Below are 27,120 nucleotides of genomic sequence, written 5' to 3' on the forward strand. Positions count from 1 at the left end.
TTGTTTCACCACAGATTACCCACTTCCCAACACTCAACACATTCCCTAGTTACATAATGATCCACATGAAAAAGGAAAAAAAAAAAGTCACCAGCAACACCCAAGCAATACAGTGAATTATTACTTCACATTTCTTACCTTCACATCTCACTGTCAGTATATGTTGACAGACATATACCCTTCTAAAATTTCATATAAATAAGAAAAACATCAAATGTTAAGTCAAATAGAAAGCTAGTCTTATGCCATGTCCTTTTAAGTAGGGATATCACCCACTCAAGATATCTTCTTAAAAAAAATAATAAAAAGTAGTAAATGATGCCGTACAACACTCTTACCTCACCAGTATGTGCATACTTCAAATTATTTTCCAGAAGTTTTTGCAAAATTATAAAAGAAAATTAACTTTTGGTGTTCTGATGTCCTTAATAGTGCAAAAAACACTTCTGCTCTTTCTAATTACCTTTTTTTTTTTACCTAAAATTTGATCTAGTGCTGATGTAAAACTCTTGCAGGTCATTGGCTTATTTGGCACAGTTTGTAAGAACTTTGGTTAAATTGAATATAAAGAGCCAATGCTTGTACAAGTATACTAAAAAAAATGCATGAAAAATTAGTCATTCTGTTCAGTTTGAAAATAATGTACCTTCAAGACGAAGTTTACCCTGATGACAGGGATTGGGAGAAAGATTAGAACAAACCAACATTGGTCAGTTTGGTCAAATTATGAGAACAAATATCCTCAAAAGTATTCATGAGTCAGTGGTGGTGCTGGGAGTGGGAGCAACAGGCAGATCAACAGAACTGCTCAGCAAGACAGTCTAGGGAACAACAACAACAGGCTGATCAATAAAGGGGGTCGATGGGGTAAATAAATAAATGTGGTCAGGATGTCAAACAACCATAACATGTATATAACAGTGGGTTTGAGAGTATATTGACTAAAGTAACAATCTGTTCCATGAAAAGGGTATACTGAGGATGAACAGGTAGTAATGCCGAGAAAGAAATGTTTAAATTATCTACAAATGCGAGAGTTTTGAAGTTATGCTCTAGGTTTGGGGTAAGGTCATACATGAAAAGGTTGAACAGTGTTGGTTACAGAATAGCTCCTTGGGAGAAGACAGTAAGTTTTTTGGTCCCTGACTGAAGCTGACTTTGATAAACTAAGGACTGCTGTATATTTCAGTGTCTGAGATCTTTTCTGAAAATATGTATCGCAGGACTGTGACTAAGCTTTATTTACTGTCACCATTACTGTTCTACCAAATGGTGCTTTCTTGTTGAAACCATCCAATATTTGCTGGGTAAGTTTTGTGAGCAGTGTGTTGATGGAATGACCTTTGAAATCAAGCTGAGTGGGGAGGGTATATGTTACATTCTTTTCAGGATCATCCTTCCAGCACCTGAGATATGATAGAAATATTGATCTATAACATGCTGGGTTCTCAGGCAATTTGCCTCAAGATGTAGATTACAGGTGCTCTTTTCCAGATTGTTAGGATGTTATGTGACAGACAACCCTACCCTCATCCTAAGGCAGAGCCCCAAAGAGCAGGTACCTGGTCTTCAGAATGGGCCCCAAGTTCAATCATATTTTCTTCATACTTAACAATGCCATGTGTCAAGAATTCAAAAATGTACTTATTCTTAGTTTAAGTTGCTCATCCACTGGTTCAGGGGAATATGTAATACTTTTTTAAAAGGAAGAACTCAAAAACTATAAATATGAACAGCTATAATCAAAGCTGATGCTCACCTGTGCTAGCTAATGGAAGGACACACAAGTGAAACTGGTACCATAGATGGATGTTAGATTACTGGTAAATTTTATACATTTATAATTAAAAGTGAAGTTGTGCAGTCTTGAGGGTCCACTCCATGACAAACCTGTCCACTGCGAAACAACATAGCTTTTGTGCTTCACCATTTTCACTACTGTATATGGACGAAGAGATGATGAAGAAAGTCACAGGAACCCTAATCTCTCTAGACTAGAGTATGCAGCAGTAACATGGTTCCCACACACAGTAAAATATGCAACATTGGGAGGATACAAAGAGTAGTGACCAAAATAGTTCCCAGATTTGCAGGTAAATTGTAAGAAGGTATGCTGGAAGCACTAGACTTACATACATATACCAAGGCTTTTTCCCCCTTACAAGGGAGGTAGCCAAAAAGGGAAAGGCATAAAATCATTTCCACCCATTCCATCCCTGAATACACTCCACACCCCTCCACCATCCCTCTTATCTGAGCACCTCCTGGATGACGGGTCATCCCTGCACCTTGTCCACTGCCCTGGGTCAGAAGACTTGCAAACATTAAAGAAATGAAGAGAAAGAGGAGACAAGATTATAGTGTTCAGAGCATTGAAGATGACGACAAAGGTGACAAGATATCTTGGTATAGGATACAAGAACATTGAGAGGTCCTTCTCACAAACTCAAAATGACCACCTGTCTGAAAGATGTGAAAAAAAAATTCCTAAACAGATGCATGAATTCTTGGAATTGCTCAGAGAAAGATATACTATGGGCTGGAATATGAAAATAGGTTAGGAAACAAGAACCCATGCACTAGGTATATACAGTAGTTTAATATTAATTGGTAGTTGTATAGATGGTGCAAAGTCCATGTGAAATGTTGAGCACTGGAATGGCTATAGTTATGAAGAGTTTGAAGCCAGTGCTATGACCTTGATCATACTGATTTGATGTCAGGAACAAAATCTAACATCAGTATACTGCACCTTTGATGTCTGCCATTGCAGAGAGGGGTTGAGAAGCAGTGAAGTGCAATTTTACACTTGTCTAGCACCTCTCAGTGACTAAACTCAGATCTCCCTTATTTGAACCAGGAATACTAGCTATTGCTCTACAAGGATTCCACCCATATTCTACTGTTTTGCTTTTGTTTCCTTTTTACTTTCATTTTTATCTTAATGTGTGTTTGTTCATATATACTGTTGGGTATTGGGGGTTAGGTTATCACAGATGTAACCACCACACTGTAGAAGACACAGTACCTTGCACTACATTGTCCTACATTTTTTCCATGGTCTTATGGGCTGAACCAGTGAAGATGACCTGAGGGCCATAGGGCTCCTAAAAAAAGGAACTGGAACAAAGGATTGACCAATTTGCTCATTTGGTATATTTAGATTGGAGAATTGGTCTCATAGACTTCATCATCTTTTTGATCTGCTGACTCCGTATTTATATGGAGTGGTGTGCATCCAGGTCTCCACCCAGTATGTGGTTTGTCGTCATCGAGTATTTCTATCATGGGAGTGGGGGTTGGTTTCTGTATACATTCTCCAATATATATTTCTAGTAAAACATCTTCTATGAACAAGTGATACACTAAGTATTATTATACAAAGTATATCAATAATTTTTCATTATATTTTTGTTTTATTGTTTATTAGTCATTATTATTATCAGTATTTTCATATTTTTCTATGCACTTCTGGGACTTTTTCCTGGGTGGGTGGGGTGGGTGGTTGGGATGCTATGCATACCCACCACCCCATGCATACAAACCTGGTTGAGGTGTGTATCCTTAGGCTGTTCATATTGTAAGTAGTACATAGATGTTTGTGATATTGTTTTCTTTATTCATGTTTGATTGATGATTATTTTTATTGTACTGCCTGAGTGAATATTAGCAGTGAATACAGACAGAGCAAATACTTAACTTGATTTTTGTTGGAGAATTCTGTATTTTGTCTTCTGATTGCAGTGTACTTTATGAAGATTAGTGGATTGGTTTGTGATGAGTTTAGTTTGTGTGTATCAAGAAGGAAGTTCTACAGCCCTGTGTGAGAGATTGTGATTCCAAAGAGGTATATTTGTAACATGCTTTAAGGTGTGTCTGTTTTTGGCTCAAGGTTTAAGTGTGTGTGGAGAACAGGTTCAGTTTGTTTTCTGTATTGTTTGTAAATGCAGTGTATTCTAAAGAGCCCCATGAATGGCACTTGTGTCAGTGAAGAGATTAGCACATAATCAACAGATCTTGATCACTTCAGGCATGTGGAAGGGCCTCGATTTATTTCTTTGTCACCAGTTTATAAATGTGGGAGGGCAGGTGTTAGTGTGCTGTTCTTCTTAACAAAAAAAAATATAATAGTTTATGATGGAAGGAAATTGGAATGTTGTGACAGAATACATGAACATTAGACCAGTTCCAATGACAAGGTACTCTCTGGGTGGAGAGACGAGGAAAAGGAAATGGAACAAAAAATGTAGGAAACACAAGAAGCATCAGGGGCAGTGAGAAAGGTGTGAGAGTGAGAAAATATAAACTGAAACAAAAAAGGTATGGCTGACAGTATAATGGAAACCACAAAGTTGTATAGAAGCAAGTTGTGGAAGAGTAGTAGCAATGATACATTGTTGTACCTAAAGAATGGACAAGAAAACATATAAAAAATATGAAAATTTGGAGAAAAAATGCTTTAACAGGAAAGCAGAAACCTCTTCAGCATGAAGAGTGCAAAGGGGGGGATGCTAAGTATACCCACTACCCCATGCATACAGAGCTGGTTGGGGTGTATATCCTTGGGCTGTTCATATTGTAAGTAGTACGTAGATGTTTGTGATATTGTTTTCTTTATTCATGTTTGATTGATGGTTAGTTTTACTGTAGTGTCTGGGCCAAAATCTTGCGGGCAGCATTAGCTGCCAGACGTGCGATGTTGCGTCATAATACTCGGATTATAAAAAATAAAGTTATAGCTGTATTGCTCGTTCTCTTTCACCTGTGAATTTTGATAACCATAGAAAATATGATGAAGCCAGTTTACAGAGTATGGGGGTCACGCAGGTACAACTACAATATATATAATCAAGACGCCGACATCGGCATCCTCGCGTACCCACTTGCTCCTCATGACGCCTACATAGGCGTCATCGTATAGAAGGGGTTAAGTGTGAATATAGATAGACTGAGTGAAGTGTAGAAGAAAGGAAGCCTAAACAGGGATGAGTGCATAGTGAAGTACAGTAAGACTTCAAAAATCTGGACTAATTAGGGGTGTAACCCTGTCTGTATCTAAAAATCTGGATTTTCCCCAAGTTAAAAGACTTGAACACACTTTTATCTAACCAAATACATATGTAAAAAAAGTGTCACACTAATTCACTCCACATTATACTTTTATGCATTGATGGCATAAATATTCAAGACAAAGGATTATATATACAATCAATTAAACACACATTCATGCATATGTATAAGCCTGGGTTGGTTTCTGTATCTCTGGATAGAAATTGAAGGAGGGCATGTACCAGAATACTGACCTCAATATGTGAAGAAGAAGAAGAAGAAGGAGGGGGAGGAGGAGGAGGAGGAGGAGAAAGAGGAGAAAGAAGAGGAGACTAGTTTGAAGGAGGTGAGAGTAAAGTGAGTTTTTGGGCTTGATATGGAGACCAGATACTTGCCCCTTGGAGCCATACCTCTTTGTGGAGGTGGGTAATGTGACTATGAACAGTGTGGTGGGTGCTCTCCTGGGATGTACCTACTATGTTCATATGGTGACTTGGAAACTGTCCCGCAATAATACAACACAGACAACAAAGTTTCTTCCCACAAAGATCTGTGGGCAGGACAATTGCCAGCTGTTGTGAGGCTGTGGGTTTCCAGTCAGTGAAATGCAAGGCAACACGTTCTTTGAAACCATTCCTCATGTGCATGCCCCATTTCTACCACCATAATCCTCACCTCTTCATTTCACCATTCATTGTCTTTTCTGTTATAACCCATACTCTTCATCTGATTTTTTTTTTATGGTGCCCCTACAGTGGACTTTGAAGCTTGGAATTTAAGTGAACCATGCCCTTAGCTCAACTCGCCCTGTGCAGGGTTCCAATCATCATCATTTTAACCTTTGCCACAAGTAACGATGCCCTAACCCGCTTGGAGTCTTACTTCACTTTAACATTTCTTCCTTTAAAAACACATTTTCTTTCTACTCCCATTTTCCCATTCCCTTTCACTATATTCCACACATCTTTCAATTTTGTCTACAAAATTGATCCTACAAACTTACATAGACAAACTAGCTCAGAGATAATAAATTGGAAGTCTCACTTCAGAAATCATCAGAAAACATTGCTCATCCCCAAAAAAACCATGAAAATGTGAAACTTAATGGGCAAACCCTCCCATTGGAAAAGAACCCTAAAACACTAAGGCTGACATTTGACACTTATATGACATTCTGCCCACATGTCAAAGATCTGACAGTGAAAATCGATGAGAAAACAAACCTACTAAAATAAATCACATGGACAAGCTCTGGACAACAGAAGGAAACTCTAGTCACAGCCTACAAACAATTCATTAGAACCACACTCAACTACACCTCCACAGCTTGGTTCCCAACAGTCAGTAAAAGACGGACACTTTATAAATCATTAAGAATAATAACAGGATGCACTAAAACAATCACAATCAAACACCTACACTCCCTGTAATACATCAGATGGAAATAATAGACACACAGTTCTATGATAGATCACTCAACCCCACTCACCTATCTCATTACATCACACAAACATTTCCAGCAGAAGGGGGAAAAATGCATACTACAAAACCATATACAACCTACCATCAGTACCACACAAAACATCTACACAAAAACATATTCACATTCAGATTACAAAACACAGATTTTCAAGATAGACCACCAAACTCAATACTACACCAATCCCCCCTCTGCCCACCAATATCTGCCCCACAGAAAAATCTCTCTCAAAAGAATAAGGCTGACTTGAATCAATCTCCCCTAAATACAACCAACACACAGAGAACATTGAACACCTAATCTTACACTGCCTTCCACTATCCCCAGACAGCACATTATTTCTTTCTTTGGCATCATACAATCTGGTGGCCATTGCCAGTTACTTGGGAGGTGTGGGTCTCCTGCAAGATATGAAACAACGGATCAATTAACTGGTTCATTTTTGCCAAGTATCTCTCATTCTACTTACTTAACTTGCTCACTTTCAGCACCTTCCTACCTCCATCCTTTCTTTTTTTCAACTCATTATCTACTCTCAATCTTCCACCAGATGATGAATCAGACATTCCACTCTCTTCTGTAAACACATTTATATCCAGACCTCTTCCAATCCTAATTTTGGGTACCACTACATAACCTAATAATGCCCTCCTGACTACAAATGTAGTCCATCTACAAAATCAGTGTCTATGTACCCAGTGTTTCTCCCTTATATGGGAAGTAGCCAAATCAAAGGCATGCACCCACTCCTACCCATTTCACTCCCATCCACTATCCTTGTTTCCCTTTCATTTTAGCTCCTCATAGATGCAAAATCAATGTAAAATAGGTAAAACTGATGTTCTGTGCATGTGTATATGCTTACCATATTCACACATGTATAATTCAAATAAAAACTATAAATATGAAAGTGCAAAAGAAAAAAAATTCATTTTTCATAATTTAATTTTAATATACTCTCTACCACCCATGAACTTTTATATTTCAAGTGATAAATTCATGCCCATAAAACTTATTAGAGTGCTTTCCTCTAACATTGCAAAAATATTCCACAGATCTCATCAATATGACATCAGATTTGGCTTAGAGGGTATATTACAAATATTTCAATTAAATATTTGAAATGCAAAAAATATAGTGCAAATACACAAAGCATTATACAAAAGTCATTTTGTGTACAAAACAGAACCTAAAATAATTATTGATAGTGTTTAAACAAATCTATGTACAGTATATTATATACAGCAATAGAAAATAAAAATAAATCTTTTATTTCTTTGAATCCTTATCACCATCTGCATCATCTGATAACTCTGACATAAACTTTATTCTCCCTTCCATTCCTGATTTTTTAATCATGTCATCCAATTTGCCAATGTCCTTGAGAGAAATTTGAGCACTGCCTCGCTCCGACTGCGACACTCTCTGAAATACAATAAAAAGATTATTTAGTAATTACAATATACAAAATAATGGCAAATTATCCAAGTCTTAAGGCATTTATATCAGTTTTATTCATTGACATTTAGTAGTAAACTTTGTAATAATAAGGATTTTTTCATCTATATTACTCATCCCTTTCACTCCCATTACATTCATAATTCCCAGCATATTTATTTCCCTAATAATACTGCTATTTCATCTCAAAGACATCTGTCCAAGATTTAACCACCAAATATAAGACATAGAATTCTTCATTCTACCATGCCCACAATAACAATCACTAGACACAGTATTTCTTCCTTGAGTGACTTATGGGCCTACCTAGTGGTAGTAGCCAGTTACCTGCAAGTTGTGGGTCTCCTGTGGGAGCTGGGGCAAAGGACTGGCTGACTTAGCATTGAGAACAATAAGAGGATGCAAAAACAAACAGAAACCAAAATCCTCCCAATATAACTTCATATAAAAATGATAAGTAGTTCTATGAAAGAACACTAAATCTTACCCATCCATCTCATTACAGAACACAAGTAAACCCAACTGAAACAACAAAAATCAACTGGCAGTATACTACTCATATGCCTATAAGAACAAATCCATGAAAGCCTTCTATCTACCCCCAACCCACCTACCCACACTCTTTTCACTTATTTCCAAAAGATCTTTTTATTCTTTGCAAAATTCTCTGTTAACAACCCAGTCTATGGGATTCTGGTTGGATTCCTCCTCTAACACCCTCTTATGCCTTGACTTTTTTTTATTTGAGAAAGATAGAGAGAGATACCTAGTCCCCTAAATCCGTCCTATTTGGTAGCCATCTATGATATGCGAGGGAGCATGGTGGTAGCATTCTTAGCCCCCAAAATCAGCACAGAGAGATCCAGAGAAAGAAGTAGTAGTCATAGATGTGGTAAAGAACAGGTTCAAGGAGAAAGCATACAAACACATATCATCATTCCATTATGAGTAAAGATTTCACCCTAACAGAGTTGAATGATGTGTGGCTCTTGTGTATCGGAATACACCCAAAACAGTCCCTATAGTACTGACTGCATGTCAGCCACTCAATACCCATGTTTGGGGATCAGTCTTTATCATTACTACATACATACATATACCAAAGGCTTTTTCCCCCTTATAAGGGAGGTAGCCAAAAAGAAAAAGGCATAAAAACCATTCCCACCCACTCCATCCCTAATACACTCCACTCCCCTCCACCCTCCCTCATTACTAATGGATAAATAAAAATAAATACCTGTGCTGGGTCTGGTTTCCACCCTATCATGTATATTATCTGAAATGTTGCTGGCACACCCTCCTCTTGTCCATACATTTCTGAAAAATTGCATAAACTTACAGTTATTGGATTCAAAATAATATTCATCTATTGAATATACATTTTTAATTTACATGTATGCTGCTATCTATACACCAAAAGGCTTCTTCCCCCTTATACGGGGGGTAGTTACCCAAAGCTGCACCCACCTGCTAACAGATATACATATGCATATAACAAAAATCCTTTTCCCCCCATTGGGGATAGTAATTTCCTTAGAAGACAAGAACAAGTTACCTTGATAGATAGCACTCGCTGCAAGAAGTGTGTCCCGGTGTATGTGAAGCTTGCGATTTATATTTGCATTGTTTTCAGCCATTCCTTTCAGGTCAAACATAAGCTCAAACAAGGAAGGGTAACCAACAGTGATTTCATCTGTGTCCTGTAAGCGGTTAAATATTCAAATATTATTTCAAAATCAATACAATGATATATATAGTAAATATAATCATACATACATTGATAGACAGACAAATATTGAAGTGTCTGGGTGTGACAAGTGTTATAAGAAATTGATATCTATCAATCAGTCCTCATGTCTATTATGTAGAAGACCCATGGCTCCCAAATAAAAGACAGCTGCCACCAGACTGCCCCACAAGTCACTCAGGGAAGAGATATTGTGTGGTCAGTGTAATGCTTGAGTAGAGAAGTGTACAATGATGTTTTTGGTGTTTTCTGTGTGGTGATTGTATCCAAAAGAATTTGTTTCTGTGGCCAGGCTTATCCTGTGTTGATCCTGTTTGAAAGCTGGATAGTAGCTTGTGAACATAAAACAGGACCAGTGACAGGTTTGCGGTGGTCCTGCAAGATGAATGGCAAAGAGAATCACCTCCCCACTGTCCACTTTCAAAACCTATCAACCCTCAATCTGGAGGTGCAGCCCCATGAGGTTGACACATGGTCTCTAGACCAGCCCCAAAATTTTTCGTTATTAGCTCGAGCTATATTTCTTCCACATCTTCACATACAGACAGCTGACAACTGGTAGCTGCTCCCCTCCTCCTACCTTCAGCCTGGGGCATATTAACAGTTCCATACCAATACAGTAAAATTCCTTTTATCTGACCTTCGAACATCTGACTAGTCTGAACATCCGACTTTTTTCTTCAATGTCCCAAGTCGGATAAAAGTTGAACGTGTCCAAACATCTGACCATAGAAAGAATGTTTAGTTGTTGCTATTGGCGCTACCTACTCATGGCGTTTGGCCTATGGTGGTTATTTCTCCTCCATTCAGTTTTGTTTATTATGCTTTATTGTACTGTAAATAAGTGACAATGTCTGAAACCAGTGATTCTTTTAATCTTTTCATGTGCATCCAAACATCCGACTTTTCCAAACATCCCATCTAGGGTAGGTCCCACCATACATACATATACCAAGGCTTTTTCCCCCTTACAAGGGCTGTAGCCAAAAAGAAAAAGGCATAAAATCATTCCCACCCAATCCATCCCTGAATACACTCCACACCCCTCCACCCTCCCTCTTATCTTAGCACCTCCTGAATGACGGGTCATCCCTGCACCTTGTCCACTGCCCTGGGTCAGAAGCAGTGTCGCAAGACACAGCACATCCACAGCAAGGCCGCTTCATTAAATCGGCGACCCCCCTTCTCCGTCCCCCCCATTGCATAAAATGAGAGGACGGGCAGAAATCCCTTCGGGCTGTGTCAAATTTTGCTCACACATACTACCTCACCCCCCATCCACCCGCCCATTCCACCTCATGCTATCACAACATCATCCATATACAACCATTCTCCATTCACCCCAGGTCCCACCCCAGGTCCCACCAAGGTCAGATAAAAGGAATTTTACTGTACATCACAGACAATAGTCCAAAGTTTCTTCCCAAAAAGATGTAAGAGAAGGTCCAAGGATCACTGTCAGCCACTGTGGGACTGTGGATTTCCAGTTAATGAAACTCAAGGGAGCAATAATTATTCTTCTATCTATCTATCTATCTATCTATATATATATATATATATATATATATATATATATATATATATACATATGTATATATCAATAGGCTTTGCCCTTATATGAGAGGTAGCCTGCCAAAGCAAGCGCCTACCCCACAAATCCCACTCTCATCCATTTATTTATCTTTTTTTTTTTTTTTTTCATATAATTTTTTAAGGGTCATCCCTGTTCTCTACCCACTACCAGGTCAGAGGTAATGTTGCAAGCCACAACACCCACAGCAGGGCCTGTCACTTCGTTTACATGGCAACCCTCCCTCCTTTTTCATCAGAAAATAGAAAAAACAAGAAAACCCTTTGGGCCACATCAATTTACATTACATTCACAACCATTCTCTACTCACACCCACCTTTTGCCTTCTCCCATCCCTGCTCACATTACAATATGAAAATAACCACCAAACAAACCCCTTCTTAAAGGAAACAAGACAATCAATAACAATAATTCTTGTCTTGGTTTTCACTCTCTGGGAAGAGATTTTGGACTGACGAGTTAAACAGCATATGAGGACGGAGCCTTTATTTGTATGACGTTTCGCTTATTATTGAAAAAGCTGTAATAAGCGAAACATTGTACAAATGAAGGCTCCGTCCTCATATGGTGTTTAACTCGTCAGTCTTGTCGGCAACTGCTACTTTCATGAAGATTTTGGACTGTTGGCAGTGTTGCATTTAGTGGGCAATTGTTTCTATGTCACCAGCTTATATCAGTTGGAGGAGGGGAGCAGTCACTAGTTGTTGGCTCTCTTTATGCAAATAGATGGAGAAAATTCAGTCAGTTATTAGAGAGACATACAGAGCCCAGTCCAAATACATAGTGTCAGCTCTTCTGATGGTGCAGATGTTGATGGGCGGAAGGTAATAGGGAAATGATTCTCACTGATGTTCATCTTGTAAGTAATTATTGTTTCTCCCATAGAATACATGACTGAACATAAAGCCAATAGAATTATTTCATACTAACAAAGATGAGACTTTTCAATTAAATACATGCAACTCTTTTGAATACATTTACTTACTATTGTGAGCATTGTAAAGCCAGCACGATTAAGCAGACTTCCAATATCTTGGATTTCAGTGAAAGGTGATACGTGAGATGCAAAGCCCTGCAATAAAAATAGAATAATTTATTACTTTGAATAAACTCACAAATGTAATGGACTCAATACCTTTGTATACCAAACATAAGCACATCTAAAATAACACAAGCAAAACCAAATCAATATAACAATATGAACAATTGCCTAGCAGTTCCCAGTGATTAAACCTCAGCCTCACGTTTGGGACAAGAATGTTATCCACTGCTCCATGACAGCGCATGGTAATCATGGAGTTATAAAAGCATATCATAAGAGTGGACTGGAAGAGCATCATGTCAAGTGTTACTGAAAAGTTTACTACATACCCCTTCTCTTTCTAATTCTGCGAGGACTAATGAAGATCTGAGCTGAAAGAGTGTATCACCTCCAAATATAGATGCTAAAAAGACGCCATCTCTCTTCAAGATCCTCTGCACTTCTTTCAAACACCCTGGCAGATTATTTACCCAGTGTAAACTGGAAAAGAAAAAGATAGAAGATCAATGATGTTGTACTTACTATTCACATTACCTCTATATGGGACAAACAATGGGTATCTTTTCATAGTAGTCCTGCCATAAGAAGGATTGCCTCCCTGTCATTTACTTCTACTAGAAGATGCATGGCACTCAGTCTTTGAACCAGGACCAAGCTCTCTATCAACTAAGATTATCTTCACTCCATTATTTTAATTATATAAAGCTGGAAACCAGTTGGTGACACAGAAACAAACCCACACTCTTACAGTGAGATCTATGAGAGGGTTTCTTGTTGCTTACTATTGTGCCACTAAAGACTTCTAGTTAGTGAAATTCAAGACAACAATTACTTCTTATAACAGTTCAGCATAAGGGTAGGGAATGAAGAGTGAGTAGTTTCTGGTAAAAAATGAAAGTGATGAGTCTTGCTGCATTCCTTCTGATCCAAGTAATGAGTAAGAGACAGGGATGATCTTTCATCTACAAGGAGCTTAGATAGAAGGGACAACAGATGTTGAATAGGTGAAGAGTGGGTGTATATCTTGATTACACCATCCTCTTAGGCTGTGTTAACACCAAGTGAATCAAATCAATTCAATTCAAGCAGAATCAACACGATTCATGAATTGTGCTGATTTGAATTTACTCAATTCACCTGGTGTAAACTGTTACATTGAAACTAGTGTGGTGAATCAACACGATTCATGAATAGTGTTGATTCTTCATGAACTGAACTGATTCAATTTGCTTGGTGTAAATGCAGCCTTATAAGAGAATGAACCTCTTGGTGTATATAGTAAAAATGAAGGAAAAAAAAATTACATATACAAAATAAACAAAGTCCAAAGGATCCACATCCTAAGGTGTGGAATGGGTGTAGATTGGGTGTATGACTTGACTAGACCACTTCCTTATAAGAAAATTGGGCCTTTTGGTGTATGTAGTAAAGTGGCCTTGCTGTGGATGTGTTGTCTTGTCACACTGCTTCTAACCCTGGGCAGTGGATAAGATGCAGGGATGACCCATCATCCAGGAGGTGCTACGATGAGAGGGAGAGAAGAGGGGAATGGAGTATGTAAGAGGTGGAATGGGTGGGAGCGGTTTCTATGCCTTTTTTTTTTGGCTACCTCCTTTGTAAGGGGTAAAAAGCCTTCAGTATATGTAGTAAAAAGAAAAAGAAGGCAAAAAAAAAAAAATCTATATTTATATATATACCAAAGGTTTTTTCCCCTTGTAGAGAAATAGCCAATACAGAAAATAAACAAATTTTAGAGGATCCATGTCCTACTGCCCATGGGACATGATACCCTTAACTAATGTACATTACCTCTAATAATGGGCCCCCTTTGCTGCAAGACCCAATTGGTAAGAAGCCAGTGGGGATAGGTTACACAGAATTGGATATGGTATAGCAAATACCTTACCTAAGATTTGATATAACCAAATCTAAGGAGCAGTCATCAAAAGGAAGCTGCTGCTCTTCATCAACCACTACTTTAGAAAATGGGAGACTTTCAGGTGGAACAGCAGCTTCAAGCATAGCTGGAGAGATGTCTGCCAATACAACATGTTCTAGATTAGCCTGAAAGAGAAAAAAATATATATATATAGAAATTGCAATTGCAGTATCAGCTTTCCAATATAATTTCAGTAGTGTGATCACTTCATTACAATGGTTTACTTTTCAAATTACATAAAGGGAACAAAAATAAATGCAAATGGCAACATAAATGTGACCACATCTTCCTCCACTATCATACATCTACACAATACAAAAACAATGCAATCTTTTTTCTCTGAGAGAGATCTGGGATAACCCAGGAATTGTTGCCAGCTACCTTGAAGCCATGGGGTATGGTAGAATAAGTAACATATCTACAAACAAACATGGGCATATCACATTACCCATCCTCCCACTTCTCAAGAAATATATGCAAGAAAAAGACATCTTGAAGTCATGTGTGAAGTAAGGCAAGCAACACAAATACATTTATATTGTTATAATACATTACTATCCCTATCTATCTATCTATCAATAGTATTCTTTCCCGTTATAAGGGATGTTGCCAGCCAAGGCATACACCAACCCCCACCCACCCTACACACATTTGTCACTCATTTCCTTTCGTCGTAGCTCTTCGTGGATGAAGGGTCTTCACTGTCCCTTGCCCATATCAGAAACAGTGCAGCAATACACAGCTCATCCAAAGCCACTTCATTTAAACTGTGACCCTCACTCCTTGTCCACAAACTAGAGAAGACAAGGAGAAATCCTTCCATGCTGCATCAATTTATATTTCACTTAAAACCCTTCTCCACTCATACCTATCCCTTGTCTTCTCTCTTCCCTGCTCAACAGACAGCCTCCTTTTACTCAAAGCCCTCTTCAGCCCTATCCATCCATCTCATTCTTGGTCTTCCCCTCAAGTTTTCCTTCTACATTCATTTTGCTAGTCTTCATTCATTCTTTCCATATGCCTAAACCATCCCCCACTCTGTCAGCTCCCTTTCCACACCCACTCTCCTCTTCTTTTACTCTATCTATCCTTGCTGTAGATTTGCTGTGTCTTGTGACACTGCTTCTGACCCAGGGCAGTGGACATGATGCAGGGATGACCCATCATCCAGGAGGTGCCAAGATAAGAGGGAGGTGAAAAGGGGTAGAGGGGAGTGGAGTATGTAGGGGATGGAATGGGTGGGAGTGATTTCTATGCCTTTGTTTTTTGGCTACCTCCCTTGTAAAGGGGAAAAAGCCTTTGGTATATATATGTATGTATCCTTGTTACACCCATCATACTTCTCAAACACTTGTTCTAAAACACATTTAAATTTCTCTTTTCGGATTTCCTGAAATTCTAAGCACCTACCCCATACAGCGTACAATGCTTTCCTCTCAAACAAAATAATGTACAAGAGAAACAACAGATGAATAAATCTTACATCTGAAAGATGTCTGCTTAAGTAGCCTCTTCCACATCCAAGATCAAGAGCCTTTTTCAATTCTCGCTTAATGTCAAATGTCCTGTCTGCAAGCCTATATCCAACCTGGAAATAAGAAAATATGACATTCTTGTCATGGAAAATAATTCTGAACATGATTTTGCAAGAATATAGTCAAAATTTTAAAAGAAAAATAGAAAATTGTGCATTATACATACCTCTGACAGGGATAAGGCAACCCCCCCCCCACATAAAAAAAAAAAAAAAAAAAAAATTAATTGGTAAAAAAAAAAAATCTCAGCACCTTGAGGACACAATGGAAGACAGCTCCTCCATTCCTCATCCACTTATCTTCAGAACAGATGCAGAGAATATCTGTTTCAGCAATATATATTCACTATCTCCTTCCACACATTCTTATCTCTTCCACTCTCTTCCTTCAGCTGGCTAACACACTGATGCACCCAATTACATGAAACCAGTTGATTATGATGCCACAGCCAATTGCATTGCTTTTATCCATGAAGACAATATCACACCAAAAATGACACTAATAAGAATAGCCATATACTTGAGAGTAACAAGTAAATAAATAATTAAATAATGATACTAAAATAAAATGTGTGTGATCAGTTGCATACAAATGGTAACATCAGTGTGCAAGGTGCCTAATGATACATCATTTGTATCCCAAATTCTTTTCACATTCATCCATTTACATTCTAGGTCTTTCCACACCTTCTTCACTAGTCTTTAATCATTCATTTTTTCCATATACCCACAACCTGAACTACCCTATCAGAAAGCTTTCCATCATCTATTTCCTACCTCATTTCCACACTTCTTATTCTACCCATTCTTAAAACATCCATCATATTCCTCTATCATATTACCTCAAAAACAATCTCTACATATTCCTTTCAGCCATTACTATGCTCCAAATTCCAAAGAGAACTGTGGTCACTATTACTCCTTCCTTCTTTGCATTCAATCCCAAATACCTTTCACTCAACACAGTTTATGCTTGCTGGCACAAAGGCTTAAAGCAAAGCTACTTGCATGAGAGGTCAGGAGTGGAGGGAGTTCAAGGATGCCCAATAGAATAAGTTCTTGGTAAGGACTTACTACATTAGGTTCCCTGCTTCTATAAGTCCTCCATGATGAGACATCATCTAGCTCTCTCAGAGAGGGGAAGTTTGTGACCACAAATCATAAACAAATCATTTTGAAGTCCACACACACAACTCATCTCGACTTCTCCATCCACTGCTACATGTAAACCTAGATCTCTAAAACTCTGTTTCTTCAAGTATCTTGCCTTTCACTTGCACGTTCATCCTCCCAATGTCAAAATTCTTCACCCATCTCATAACTACTATTGTCCATATTCAATATCAATTTTCCTCATTTTCACACCCTGCCAAACTCCAGTCATCTGATGCTTCAGTCTCTCCTCAGATTCCCACTAAAAGTAAAACCTTTACCTCTTCCTTCAAATAATCATACAGTTTAGCTTCAGGATCTTTAGCTGCCCGTTCCTTCTGCATCAATTTAGTTCTACGATCAAACACAGTCATGACTTCTTGATGGCACACCGAAGTATGTAACCTGTGAGGTAATAAAGCCAAGAATGAATGAAGTACAAATGAGAGAGGGAGAGAGCAAAAAAAAGAGAAGGGGAGGGGGAAGAGAGAGAGAGAGAGAGAGAGAGAGAGAGAGAGAGAGAGAGAGAGAGAGAGAGAGAGAGAGAGAGAGAGAGAGAGAGAGAGAGAGAGAGAGAGAGAGAGAGAGAGAGAGAGAGAGAGAGAGAGAGAGAGAGAGAGAGAGAGAGAGAGAGAAGGGAGAAGAGAGAGAAGGGAGAAGAGAGAGAAGGGAGAAGAGAGAGAAGGGAGAAGAGAGAGAAGGGAGAAGAGAGAGAAGGGAGAAGAGAGAGAAGGGAGAAGAGAGAGAAGGGAGAAGAGAGAGAAGGGAGAAGAGAGAGAAGGGAGAAGAGAGAGAAGGGAGAAGAGAGAGAAGGGAGAAGAGAGGGGAGAAGGGAGAAGAGAGGGGAGAAGGGAGAGAGGGGAGAAGAGAGAGAGGGGAGAAAAGAGAGAGGGGAGAAGAGAGAGAGAGAGAGAGGGGAGAAGAGAGAGAGAGAGAGAGGGGGAGAAGAGAGAGAGAGAGAGTGGGGGGAGAAGAGAGAGAGAGAGAGAGAGAGAGAGAGAGAGAGAGAGGGGAGAAGAGAGAGAGAGAGAGAGGGGGAGAAAGAAAGAGGGGGAGAGAGAGGGGGAGAAAGAAAGAGGGGGAGAGAGTTTTTAGTCAAGATTATACTTCGTAGTCTCCCACTGTGAAGCAGATTTTGCTCTCTAGGTACAATTTCCAGTAACATTGTAGTACAATTATATTCCACTATATCCTTCTTAGAATCTGAAACATGATAAAAGACTTTATGTTTAGTTCTAACCTAAGTCCTTATTATTTGACTCAGCTGACATAATTCAGTTTGAGATAAACCCAAGTTTGCAAGATCAAACTAAAAATGAAATAGAAAAAAAAAAATTGAAGTAAAAAATAAATATAAATAAAAACAAAACACAAAAAAAATTACTATCCTGAAAGAAATGAAATATCAAAATAACCTCATGTAACTTACTCTGCTACCTATTGCCCCAAGTTGAGAAACAAGATCTACAATTGCTTTATTACACCTACCATATTTCTAAATTGACCTCCCACACCATGAACAGTTGATTTAATTCCCAAATATAAACTATTATACATCATCCTCTATTGCTGTTTGGACCAGTGATGAGACAGATGTCCTATATGATTATTCCCTTTCTGACTATCTCCAAAACCGTTCAATGCCCTCACCTCCACTAATGTAGTTCCAAGAGGTTGGAACTCAAATTCTTGTGCGCAGCACCAGCTGCCATATGTAATTTGCATCGCACTACTTGCATAATAAAATATAAAGTCACTGCTGTATTACTCATTCTTTTGTACTCTGAGTAATAATAAACACAGAAAATGTGATCAAACCAGCTCACAGAATCCTGGAATAACTTATGTACAACTACAAAAAAATATATATATACAGTGAGACCTCTCATTAACGGACGTTAATTAGCTGCGTTTGCGGTGTTTTTGCTATGTTTTCGGTGTTTTGGATTGGTTTTTGGGTGGCATAGTGATTGCACGCACTAAACAACAGCACCAAAACCACCGAAAACACCGCAAACGCAGCTAATTAACGCCCGTTAATGAGAGGTCTCACTGTATATAAAATTGTGTACCCATTTGCACCTCATGACACCTATGTAAGTGTCATTGTACCGAAGTGGTTAATACTGGGTATTTTTCTACCACATTTTCACACATGGAGAGCCGACAATCAGTAACTGCTCCCTTCCTCTTCCTACTAGCCAGTGACATGGAAAGTCTCACACTTAGATAGACATTGCAGTCACACATTTCTTACTAGAGACATATGGAGTAGCCCAAGGTCTACTGCAGGCTACCATGGAGTTCCAAGTTTCAAATCAGAGAAGCTTAAAGCAACAAAAACCATAATCTCTTGATATAGGACCAATGATGAATATCCGAGTGTGGTGATCCTATGAGATGGATGTAGTAGAGAATCAACAATGCCAATCATCAAAACCCATTAACACCCACACTTCCATCTATGGCACATATGGAAATATAATGCCAGCATCTCTCCCTCTCCTCTACCATAGAGGGAATGAGAGAAGAAGAAAAAAAAAAAAAAAAAAAAAAAAAAAAGTGGAACTTTAGAGGTGGTAAAAGATAGGTTCAAAGAGACGGCAGAATGGCAGGACAGTTTTAATGGAATCTAATTATTATTTATAAGTAATGATTTTTCTCTAACACAGATGAATGGTAAATGAATGGTCTGTTGGGATGCTCAACAGTCACTAACATACTAACTGCACATAACCATGCAGTCAATACCTCAGCATGGGTTTATTAATAATTATTACTGTTGCCTTCAGTTTCCCTGACTTGAAACCCAAATCCCCCACCGTGGCTGGCAATGATCCTCATGCCCTTCCACTGATCTCTTCAGGAAGAAACTTTGGACTGTTGTCTGTGTTGTATTAGTGTGGGACTGTTTCTATGTAGGAGGGAAGCACCCACTGGCTGTCAGCTCCCCATATGTGAAAAGGTGTCAGAAATACAGCTGACCAAGTGGTTGCCCTGAGAGCAACACATGCAGATGAAGGTGCATGACCCCCACAAGCGCATATATACCTAACACTGATCCCCCTAAACTGCCATTAAAATCAATATAACTGAAGTCACAAAACATTTACCTTCTATCAAAATTTCCTCTGCTGCTACAAAGTAATGCCATGGACAAATGCGAAGGTCCAGCAATAAGCTCTGATTTCTTCCATACTTGAAACACTAGCTGGCGAAGCATTTTCTTCTGAAAAGAAGAGAGAAAAAAATGTACTGATATGATATGCATTCCACTGTAACATATTACTACTACAACAAGAGATTATGGAACTATCACCACAAATATTCACCTTAATCCCATTCCCAGTTTCTTCTACTGGAAACCAGCCCTCTCATGGAAGCAGCAGCACTAGGATATTCTTACATAAATGAAAGCGTTGCGTAGGAGTAAGGTAGGTTTCAAATTTCACAAGACCTCCAACAAATTGGACAACCTTTTCTTAAGAAAACTTCAAGCACAATTATATTTCACTTTAAAGGCACAATTACTCTTATTTACAAGGTTTATCATGGTTTTTCAGCTAGAGAAGCCTAAATCACAAAAAAGCACATCTTCTCTAGTATCACCTTAAGTCTTTACACTATGGTTTCCATTTGTCATATGACTCTTTTCGAGCATCTGGGTGGAGCTGATTTTTTACACCACCTATGAGCGTAGTAGTTGCTTGTGGAATGGTGATTAGAGGCTGAACCATGGTAGGAGGTATTTCTCTTAGCACTGCCCCAACAGCTCCTGAGAATCCTTTGTGGTGATGTTCCTCAATGGCAGCCTTGGTAATATTGGAGGCAGTGCTACTGAACCCTTCAACCACAATGTCCATAGCACCAACTAAACCATCCCTAATGTCTTGAGGGTGCCCTGCTATCTGATGTTTCCGTCTCATCCGCACACTAGGACCAGGAGATACCATGTCAAACAACATCTCAGCCGTCGTCTGTATGCAGCCAACAAAACGACTTGTGAGATCTAAAGCTGCATGTGCAGATGATGTGGTGAAAGCAGATGCCCCTCTCTGGAGACCACGCACAACTCTTCCATCCTTCTGGTACTGTTCAATGGGCATCCAGACCAAGTCTCGCAGTCCACTGAACAACTGTACAAATGAATGAACTGGACCAACTCCACCAAGCAGGGATGGAAGCTGATTACTCTTAATATCTTTCAACCACTCACCAATGATGAAAGAAATTAGTTTATCAACACCAAGAAGCCCAGATTTTAGCACAACACTTTTCAGAGTGAGTTCAGAATTATTCAATTGCCCTAGGCCAATAAGTAATCCTGCCAATGGTCCATACTGAGAGTTGATATCAATGTGCTTACCATGATAATCAATCTTTATAGATACATCAGGTGAGAAAATAAAGGATTTGAAGTATATTGGAGCATTTTCTTGTGTTGTGCTGATCAACTCTTCTGAAGATGTTGGGGATAATTTTTCTTCGATGTTAACAAGAAGCTGCTGATCTGATACAGAAGTTAGCTGCGCTGACTGATTTAAGTTGACAGTCATAATGGGTGGGTCCACAGATTGGAATGTCTGAGGAAATTCTTCTTCTCCAACATCAGACTCTCTGTCTGCTGATAACAATTCTTCAAAGAACTGGGAAAGGAAGAGTAACGCATCCTGGTCAATATGGAGTCTGACTGGTCGCATGGAAATCTTCATGCTCGTTTCTTTTCGTTTTCTTGTATCATCCCACTCTGTCATGGCTTTTATCTGGAACATGTTGGCATGGGCTTGACGTGGGCATGATTCAGATGAGTACTGATATAGGAACTTGTTTATCTTGGATGTTGACAAACGATCTCTTATCTCAACATCATGCACAAGCAGAACAAATCTAGATGCTTGCTTCTTATCAGCTGGGTACACCTCATGTTGAAACCTTACTTTTGAAAGCTGCAATTCCATGAGAACGTCATGTCTTCGGTTTAGACCTCCCATAACCTGCCAGGAGGTCTTGGCTTGCTGCCCTGGACTATGAGGGGGTGTTTCAGGCATATTAGCTGTCTTGTAACCAACATGAAAGTGACCATCTGCTGTCTGCTGGGTAAAAATAACATGCTCTGGCTTTGGACTTCGGCTTAACTCTGTTGTGACATTATTCTCATTAATAGTTACCCTTCTCTTCTTTCCATTCCCTTCACTTGCCTTCCTGAAATCTGATCCACCATACATATGCCAGACCAATGTCAATTCATTCAAAGTATACCTGAATGATGGCTTGGGAAAGTGCTTTGGAGCTCGTAACTGATCAAATTTACTAAGAGGAACAAAGAAATGATTGTCCTGAACCACAACAGGTTCATTTGTAAGAATCTTAACCTGTGGTTCACCTGAAGGAGATCTGATGCCTGTACCTGGAGCATCATCTAATATACAAAAATCTTCATCTGTGCTTGAGTGGTTGTCATCATGTGGCTGCTCTGAAGGTTCCTGCTGAGCTTCTTCCAACATACTTCTTGTGTCCATCTGAGTTTCATCTTGTACTGTCATGGTTTTTGGGGGCTCAATTTGGGTTTTCACCTTATTTTCATTGGGAAAGAAAAATACTTCCACTCCTTTTTGCATGTAGTGTGCGGGATCATCTTGGTCTTCATATGACGATGAAGATGATGATTCTTCCATTGCATCTTGCATCATGTTTTGAACCATTTCGTGTTGATGAACTGTGCTTTCTCTGTATGGTGGAGTGAAAAATCCTTCTTCAGGTTCTGATGGAGTGGCCGAATCTTCTGGGACCTCTGGCACACTTTCTGCCTCTTGGGTAAGGTCCCCATCACTGGCCATGTATATCAAAAGCTCCATGAGAGCTTTGCATGAATCAGCACATGTACGAATGTGAATGACATTATTAGAGGCACACAAATCAATCTTGGGTTGTGAATGGGTCTTGTCATCCACTTGACGTAGGCACAATTCAAAATACCCTAAGTCCGCAATAGCTACATAATTTTTTCTTAAGTCTACACTTCTTGCATTTACTCTGTCAGACAAAAAGAGTTCAGCATCTTCAATAAGGAACCTAACTACAGATGTGTTGCTTGCAAGGGTAAGGTTACTTGATATAGAAAGACCATCAACTGTCAAAATGGCACACAAGGGAAGGTGTAAAGGCCGATAATCCACTGCACAGCTCCAAAGATGGAAATTCATTTCTGTTAATACATCTGGAGGCTCATAACCTTCTACAGCATAGTCCTGCACATCAAACATATCACTGAGTTGAGTGAACCAACTCTCAGATGGATGTGACATGTAATGTCTCATGGTAGCTCCTCTGACACCACCAGCCAATACAATGGTTTTCATCTTGCTCGCCTCATCCAGATCCATTTTGATGCTTACAGTGACCATGTCAAGTGTGTCCTCCCCTTGCCCAACTCCACCTCCAAGCTTTGTTACAACACCAACATCATTTGGATAGAGGATGGCATCAAGGTGTGCAGTTGACAAAGGACACGTGCTGTCCAGGAGGGGAGGCTGGTCAGGAGTGGTATTTGCAGCTCGGTGATAGATGTAACCTTGATTTGCCCATATACATGTGTAGCCAAGATTGACATCTCCCTGGTACCCAGTTGCAGAAAACACTGTGCCTTGATCAACCACAACCATGACTTGGCCATTCTGTCCTGGGACAACATTGTTTTTGGAATCTCTATATGGAGTATTCAAAGAAGCTATTCCATGACCCACACTTAAAGTAACTGCTGCTACAGTTGGACGTTTTATGCCACTGCATGACTGTTGATGCAACTGTTGCTGCTGCTGCTGTTTCTGCTTTTGCCGAACCTTGTGCTCATACACTGAGTAAAACTGTGAATCGTCATCACTTTCACTTTCACTTCCCACGCCTGAACGGCATGCTGAAAACTGTGCCATACTCTGATAGAAAGACTCACTCATAAAGGTTGAAGCAATATCAAGACCACCACCCACAGCACCTGTCATACCTTGACCAACTCTGTTCATAGGTTTAGGTGCTGATGATTCCCACAATAACAAGTCTGTAACAAGTCTGTTGTACACAACCTCATATATATGTTTGGATGGCAAGACAACCTGAACATCAGGAAGATGAATTTGAATGTGCATTTTCACATTCTTGAGAGTATTTTCCATAAACTCTTGAATTTCTTCTTTATCAGAAGGTATCACCAATTCTTCTGTTGCACTTTCTTTTGCCTGTTGAGAGGCCACTTTTCTTCTACTGAATGGATTAGCTTCTGTTTCACTAACTTCTTCTAAGAACCCCATCATTGATTTTGTCATAATATTATCACACACTGGTGCTTCCTCTTCTAAACTGGTAAGTGGTTGCTCGGGCTGTATTTGAATAAATATTCTTGGAAGATCAAAACCTTGTTCAGCACCCTTCCCTGCACAAGCTCTTAACAGAGATACTGGCATGTCACCTTCTCGTTCTGTAAAAAGAACATGAATGTCACTACTTCTCAATTCATACGAGCTCTGGGATTGTAGTGGATCTGTGATTGTTACAAACTCTAAATCCTTCATAACAAAAGACAAGACATCCTTCCTGATGTTTCTCTTCCACCATGGCACTCTTTTCATATCTGACATTGGCCGCAAGTCTGGGATAGGAAATCGTAATTTGAGAGTAAGCTTTGTTCCCATCAACATGAAACAGCTCTTTGTTTCAGGTTTAAGCACAGCATCATCCATGGCCTGTTTAAAACATGTCTGGGTTGTCATATAACTTGGAGGCATATCTGGAGAAAATGTTTCTTCGTTCTTCTTCAAGCACAGATCTGGTTTATTTAAGAGAGCACTGATTCTATCGACAATGGAGAGATCCAATTCTGATGCACATTCCTGTAAGCTAACCTTTATATTCAATTTAGGTATCCTAATGTGGTGAGATTTGCTTGATGACAGGGAATGTGCTTGTGATATTTTTATTTTCAATTTAGGTTGGGCAGCACCTAACAAAAATTGGGTAGCATGTTTCTCACACTCAGTGTCTTTAAACACGAGTAACTCAGAATATTCTGCAGCAAGTGGGTGCACTGCTGAATCAACAAGGCATTCTATAAATTCGGCACAGCCAACAGAAAGGCACAATTCCATCTCCCATTGATTACTTAAGCTTTTTTCACTGCCTTCTAGAGTACATGGAGCTGCCACAAGGTACAAATGATTAACAGGACAAGCTTCTAAAAACTTTGGACGAATCTCTTTAAAATGTTGGGCACTGTATCCTGATAATGATAGAAGACCTAGATTTCTGAAAAAATCTCGACTTTTATTTTGCATATCTTCAATGGAGCTTTTAGACACCCTTCCATTATTTTCTACACCTGGTGTGAGCACATCTTCATGCATTATGACCACTGCTAAACTGCTTATCTTTACTCTAAAATGGGTCATAACAGCAGACGGATCATCAATAAGTCTACCCCCTTGATCCCCTTTCCTCTTAGTACCAACATTTCGATCACTGAGTGAAGGAGTAACGACACCAACTCCAGTATAGCGGTATGGAGGAGTATTTGAAACACCAACAGAGGAAGACTTTACAGTATTACCAGCAACACTTGAGCAAATGGATCCATCCATATCGGAACACCCTGATAGCTGACTAGAGTACATTGTGTCATGACCAGTATTTGAGCTTTTGACCCCCATGGGCACAAAATAGTCATCACTATCTCCAAGGGGTGTAGACGACCAACCCTGCTGAACATTTAAAGAATGTGTAGGTACAGGGGCTTGAGAATGTAGCTGCTTTTGTAACTCAATTTCTATACGCTGATAGTCCTTCGGGTCCATTGGTTTCTGCCGTCCATGTTCCTGTCTAATCACATTACTATTATCAACTGTATCTGGGCTAGAGATACCTCCTGCTAATTCTAATAATAGGTAGATCTGTCTTGGAGATAAGAACATCACTAAGGAGCCAAAATTCATCTCCAGATCAAATTTAGGACTTGTAACTATTTCTGCCTGTTTCAATTTTATTTTGATTTCTTGCCGCCCAGATAGCTTTGCAAAGAGAATTGGTTCCATCGGAAGTGATGAGCACATTTCTATCTTCCCCATCGTCTTCTCCGGATTATAATCAAATTCCTTATTTTCTGTGGGTGAAGTATCTGCCGATTTAAATGAAGAATCTCCAGAACTAGAATTCTTAATTTCACCACCATCTGAACTACAATTAGACCCAGCACCTGGTGTAGGAATTATCACAGATCGCGAAAAAGTTCTGCTTTCATATGGGAACTCATCCGTATACAAGGAAACACCTTCAATAAACAGCTTCTTTGTTGCAAATGCTGCTGGCTCATACACCAACTTCCCAGATTCATTGGAAGTCACTCCCGTATCAAGACCTGCTTCATCGAAATAATCCACCTTTTCCACCCTCACCTCCACCGCTACACCCGATTGACTCGACTTTGGCACATGCTCCATTCTTATGGTAGTTTCTAGAAACCGTACTTTGATTCTATTTAGAACAGTATCGATGGCATGGGCAAAGTGTTCAATTCCCTCAATAGTCTGGGCTCCTTTGTCTCCCTCTGTTTTACACTCTGCCTCGCTGCTCATTTGATTCAGACATTCTTGGGCAATTTGCATGGAAGACGTCATTGATTCAATCATGGAATCCACCATCGATATGTCTTCTGCGCGCTGTTTGGGTTGCACAGTCATCATCAACTTTGACACCTCCACAAAACAATTTTCCGATAATAAAGTAGACCATGGCACAGTAACATTGATTTCACCAATATACCCATCTACAAATTCGATGGGTAAATTCAATTGGTCTGCTACTTCATTCAAAGCATTTACATCTACAGTGAGATCACGTATGGTCCCTGTCCCATTGTACAAGTTTACGGTCAGCTGTTCAAGGGACAATTTCCCTTCCACAAATTGTCCCAAATATCTTTGTAGCAAATATCGCACTATCCTTTTCTTGAAGTCTTCGGGTATAGGAATATACCACGGCATCTTAGAAATCGTCTCAAGCCCACGACGAATCATTTTGGCTAGTTATTGCACGTCATAGCCACTTTGCTTTGTTCATTTACTGCGTCACAGACACACACAAGGC

General features: G+C 39.4%; 2 protein-coding genes across 3 annotated transcripts; both read right to left on the reverse strand.

The window, feature by feature from the left end:
• LOC143018934 (arginine-hydroxylase NDUFAF5, mitochondrial) lies at positions 1-20,610 on the reverse strand. 2 transcript variants are annotated; one of them, XM_076174526.1, is made up of 10 exons: positions 20,325-20,610; positions 20,106-20,221; positions 17,274-17,397; positions 15,790-15,894; positions 14,274-14,431; positions 12,697-12,847; positions 12,311-12,397; positions 9,543-9,687; positions 9,225-9,304; positions 1-7,954 (listed from the first exon to the last, which is right to left on the reverse strand). In XM_076174526.1, exons 2-10 carry the CDS (start codon positions 20,213-20,215, stop codon positions 7,799-7,801), a joined length of 1,116 nt encoding a protein of 371 aa, XP_076030641.1. In that variant the 5' UTR covers positions 20,216-20,221; positions 20,325-20,610; the 3' UTR covers positions 1-7,798. The 2 variants fall into 2 exon arrangements, with proteins under 2 accessions (XP_076030641.1, XP_076030642.1); XM_076174527.1 differs by having other exon boundaries at positions 20,106-20,247; positions 20,325-20,578.
• Atg2 (Autophagy-related 2) lies at positions 20,399-27,120 on the reverse strand. Its single transcript, XM_076174525.1, has one exon. It carries the CDS (start codon positions 27,048-27,050, stop codon positions 20,616-20,618), a length of 6,435 nt encoding a protein of 2,144 aa, XP_076030640.1. The 5' UTR covers positions 27,051-27,120; the 3' UTR covers positions 20,399-20,615.

Source organism: Oratosquilla oratoria, chromosome 36 (genome assembly GCF_046742065.1).
Source record: "Oratosquilla oratoria isolate Oo_2021 chromosome 36, ASM4674206v1, whole genome shotgun sequence".
NCBI lineage: Eukaryota > Metazoa > Arthropoda > Malacostraca > Stomatopoda > Squillidae > Oratosquilla > Oratosquilla oratoria.

Coding starts and splice junctions, on each gene's coding strand:
- LOC143018934 (XM_076174526.1), bottom strand. CDS start 20,215: ATGCTTCGCCAGCTAGTGTTTCAAGTATGGAAGAAATCAGAGCTTATT. Junction 17,398..20,105: donor AGAGGAAATTTTGATAGAAG/GTAAATGTTTTG, acceptor ATTACCTCACAG/GTTACATACTTCGGTGTGCC. Junction 12,848..14,273: donor TTGGTTATATCAAATCTTAG/GTAAGGTATTTG, acceptor TTTCTTTTCCAG/TTTACACTGGGTAAATAATC.
- Atg2 (XM_076174525.1), bottom strand. CDS start 27,050: ATGATTCGTCGTGGGCTTGAGACGATTTCTAAGATGCCGTGGTATATT.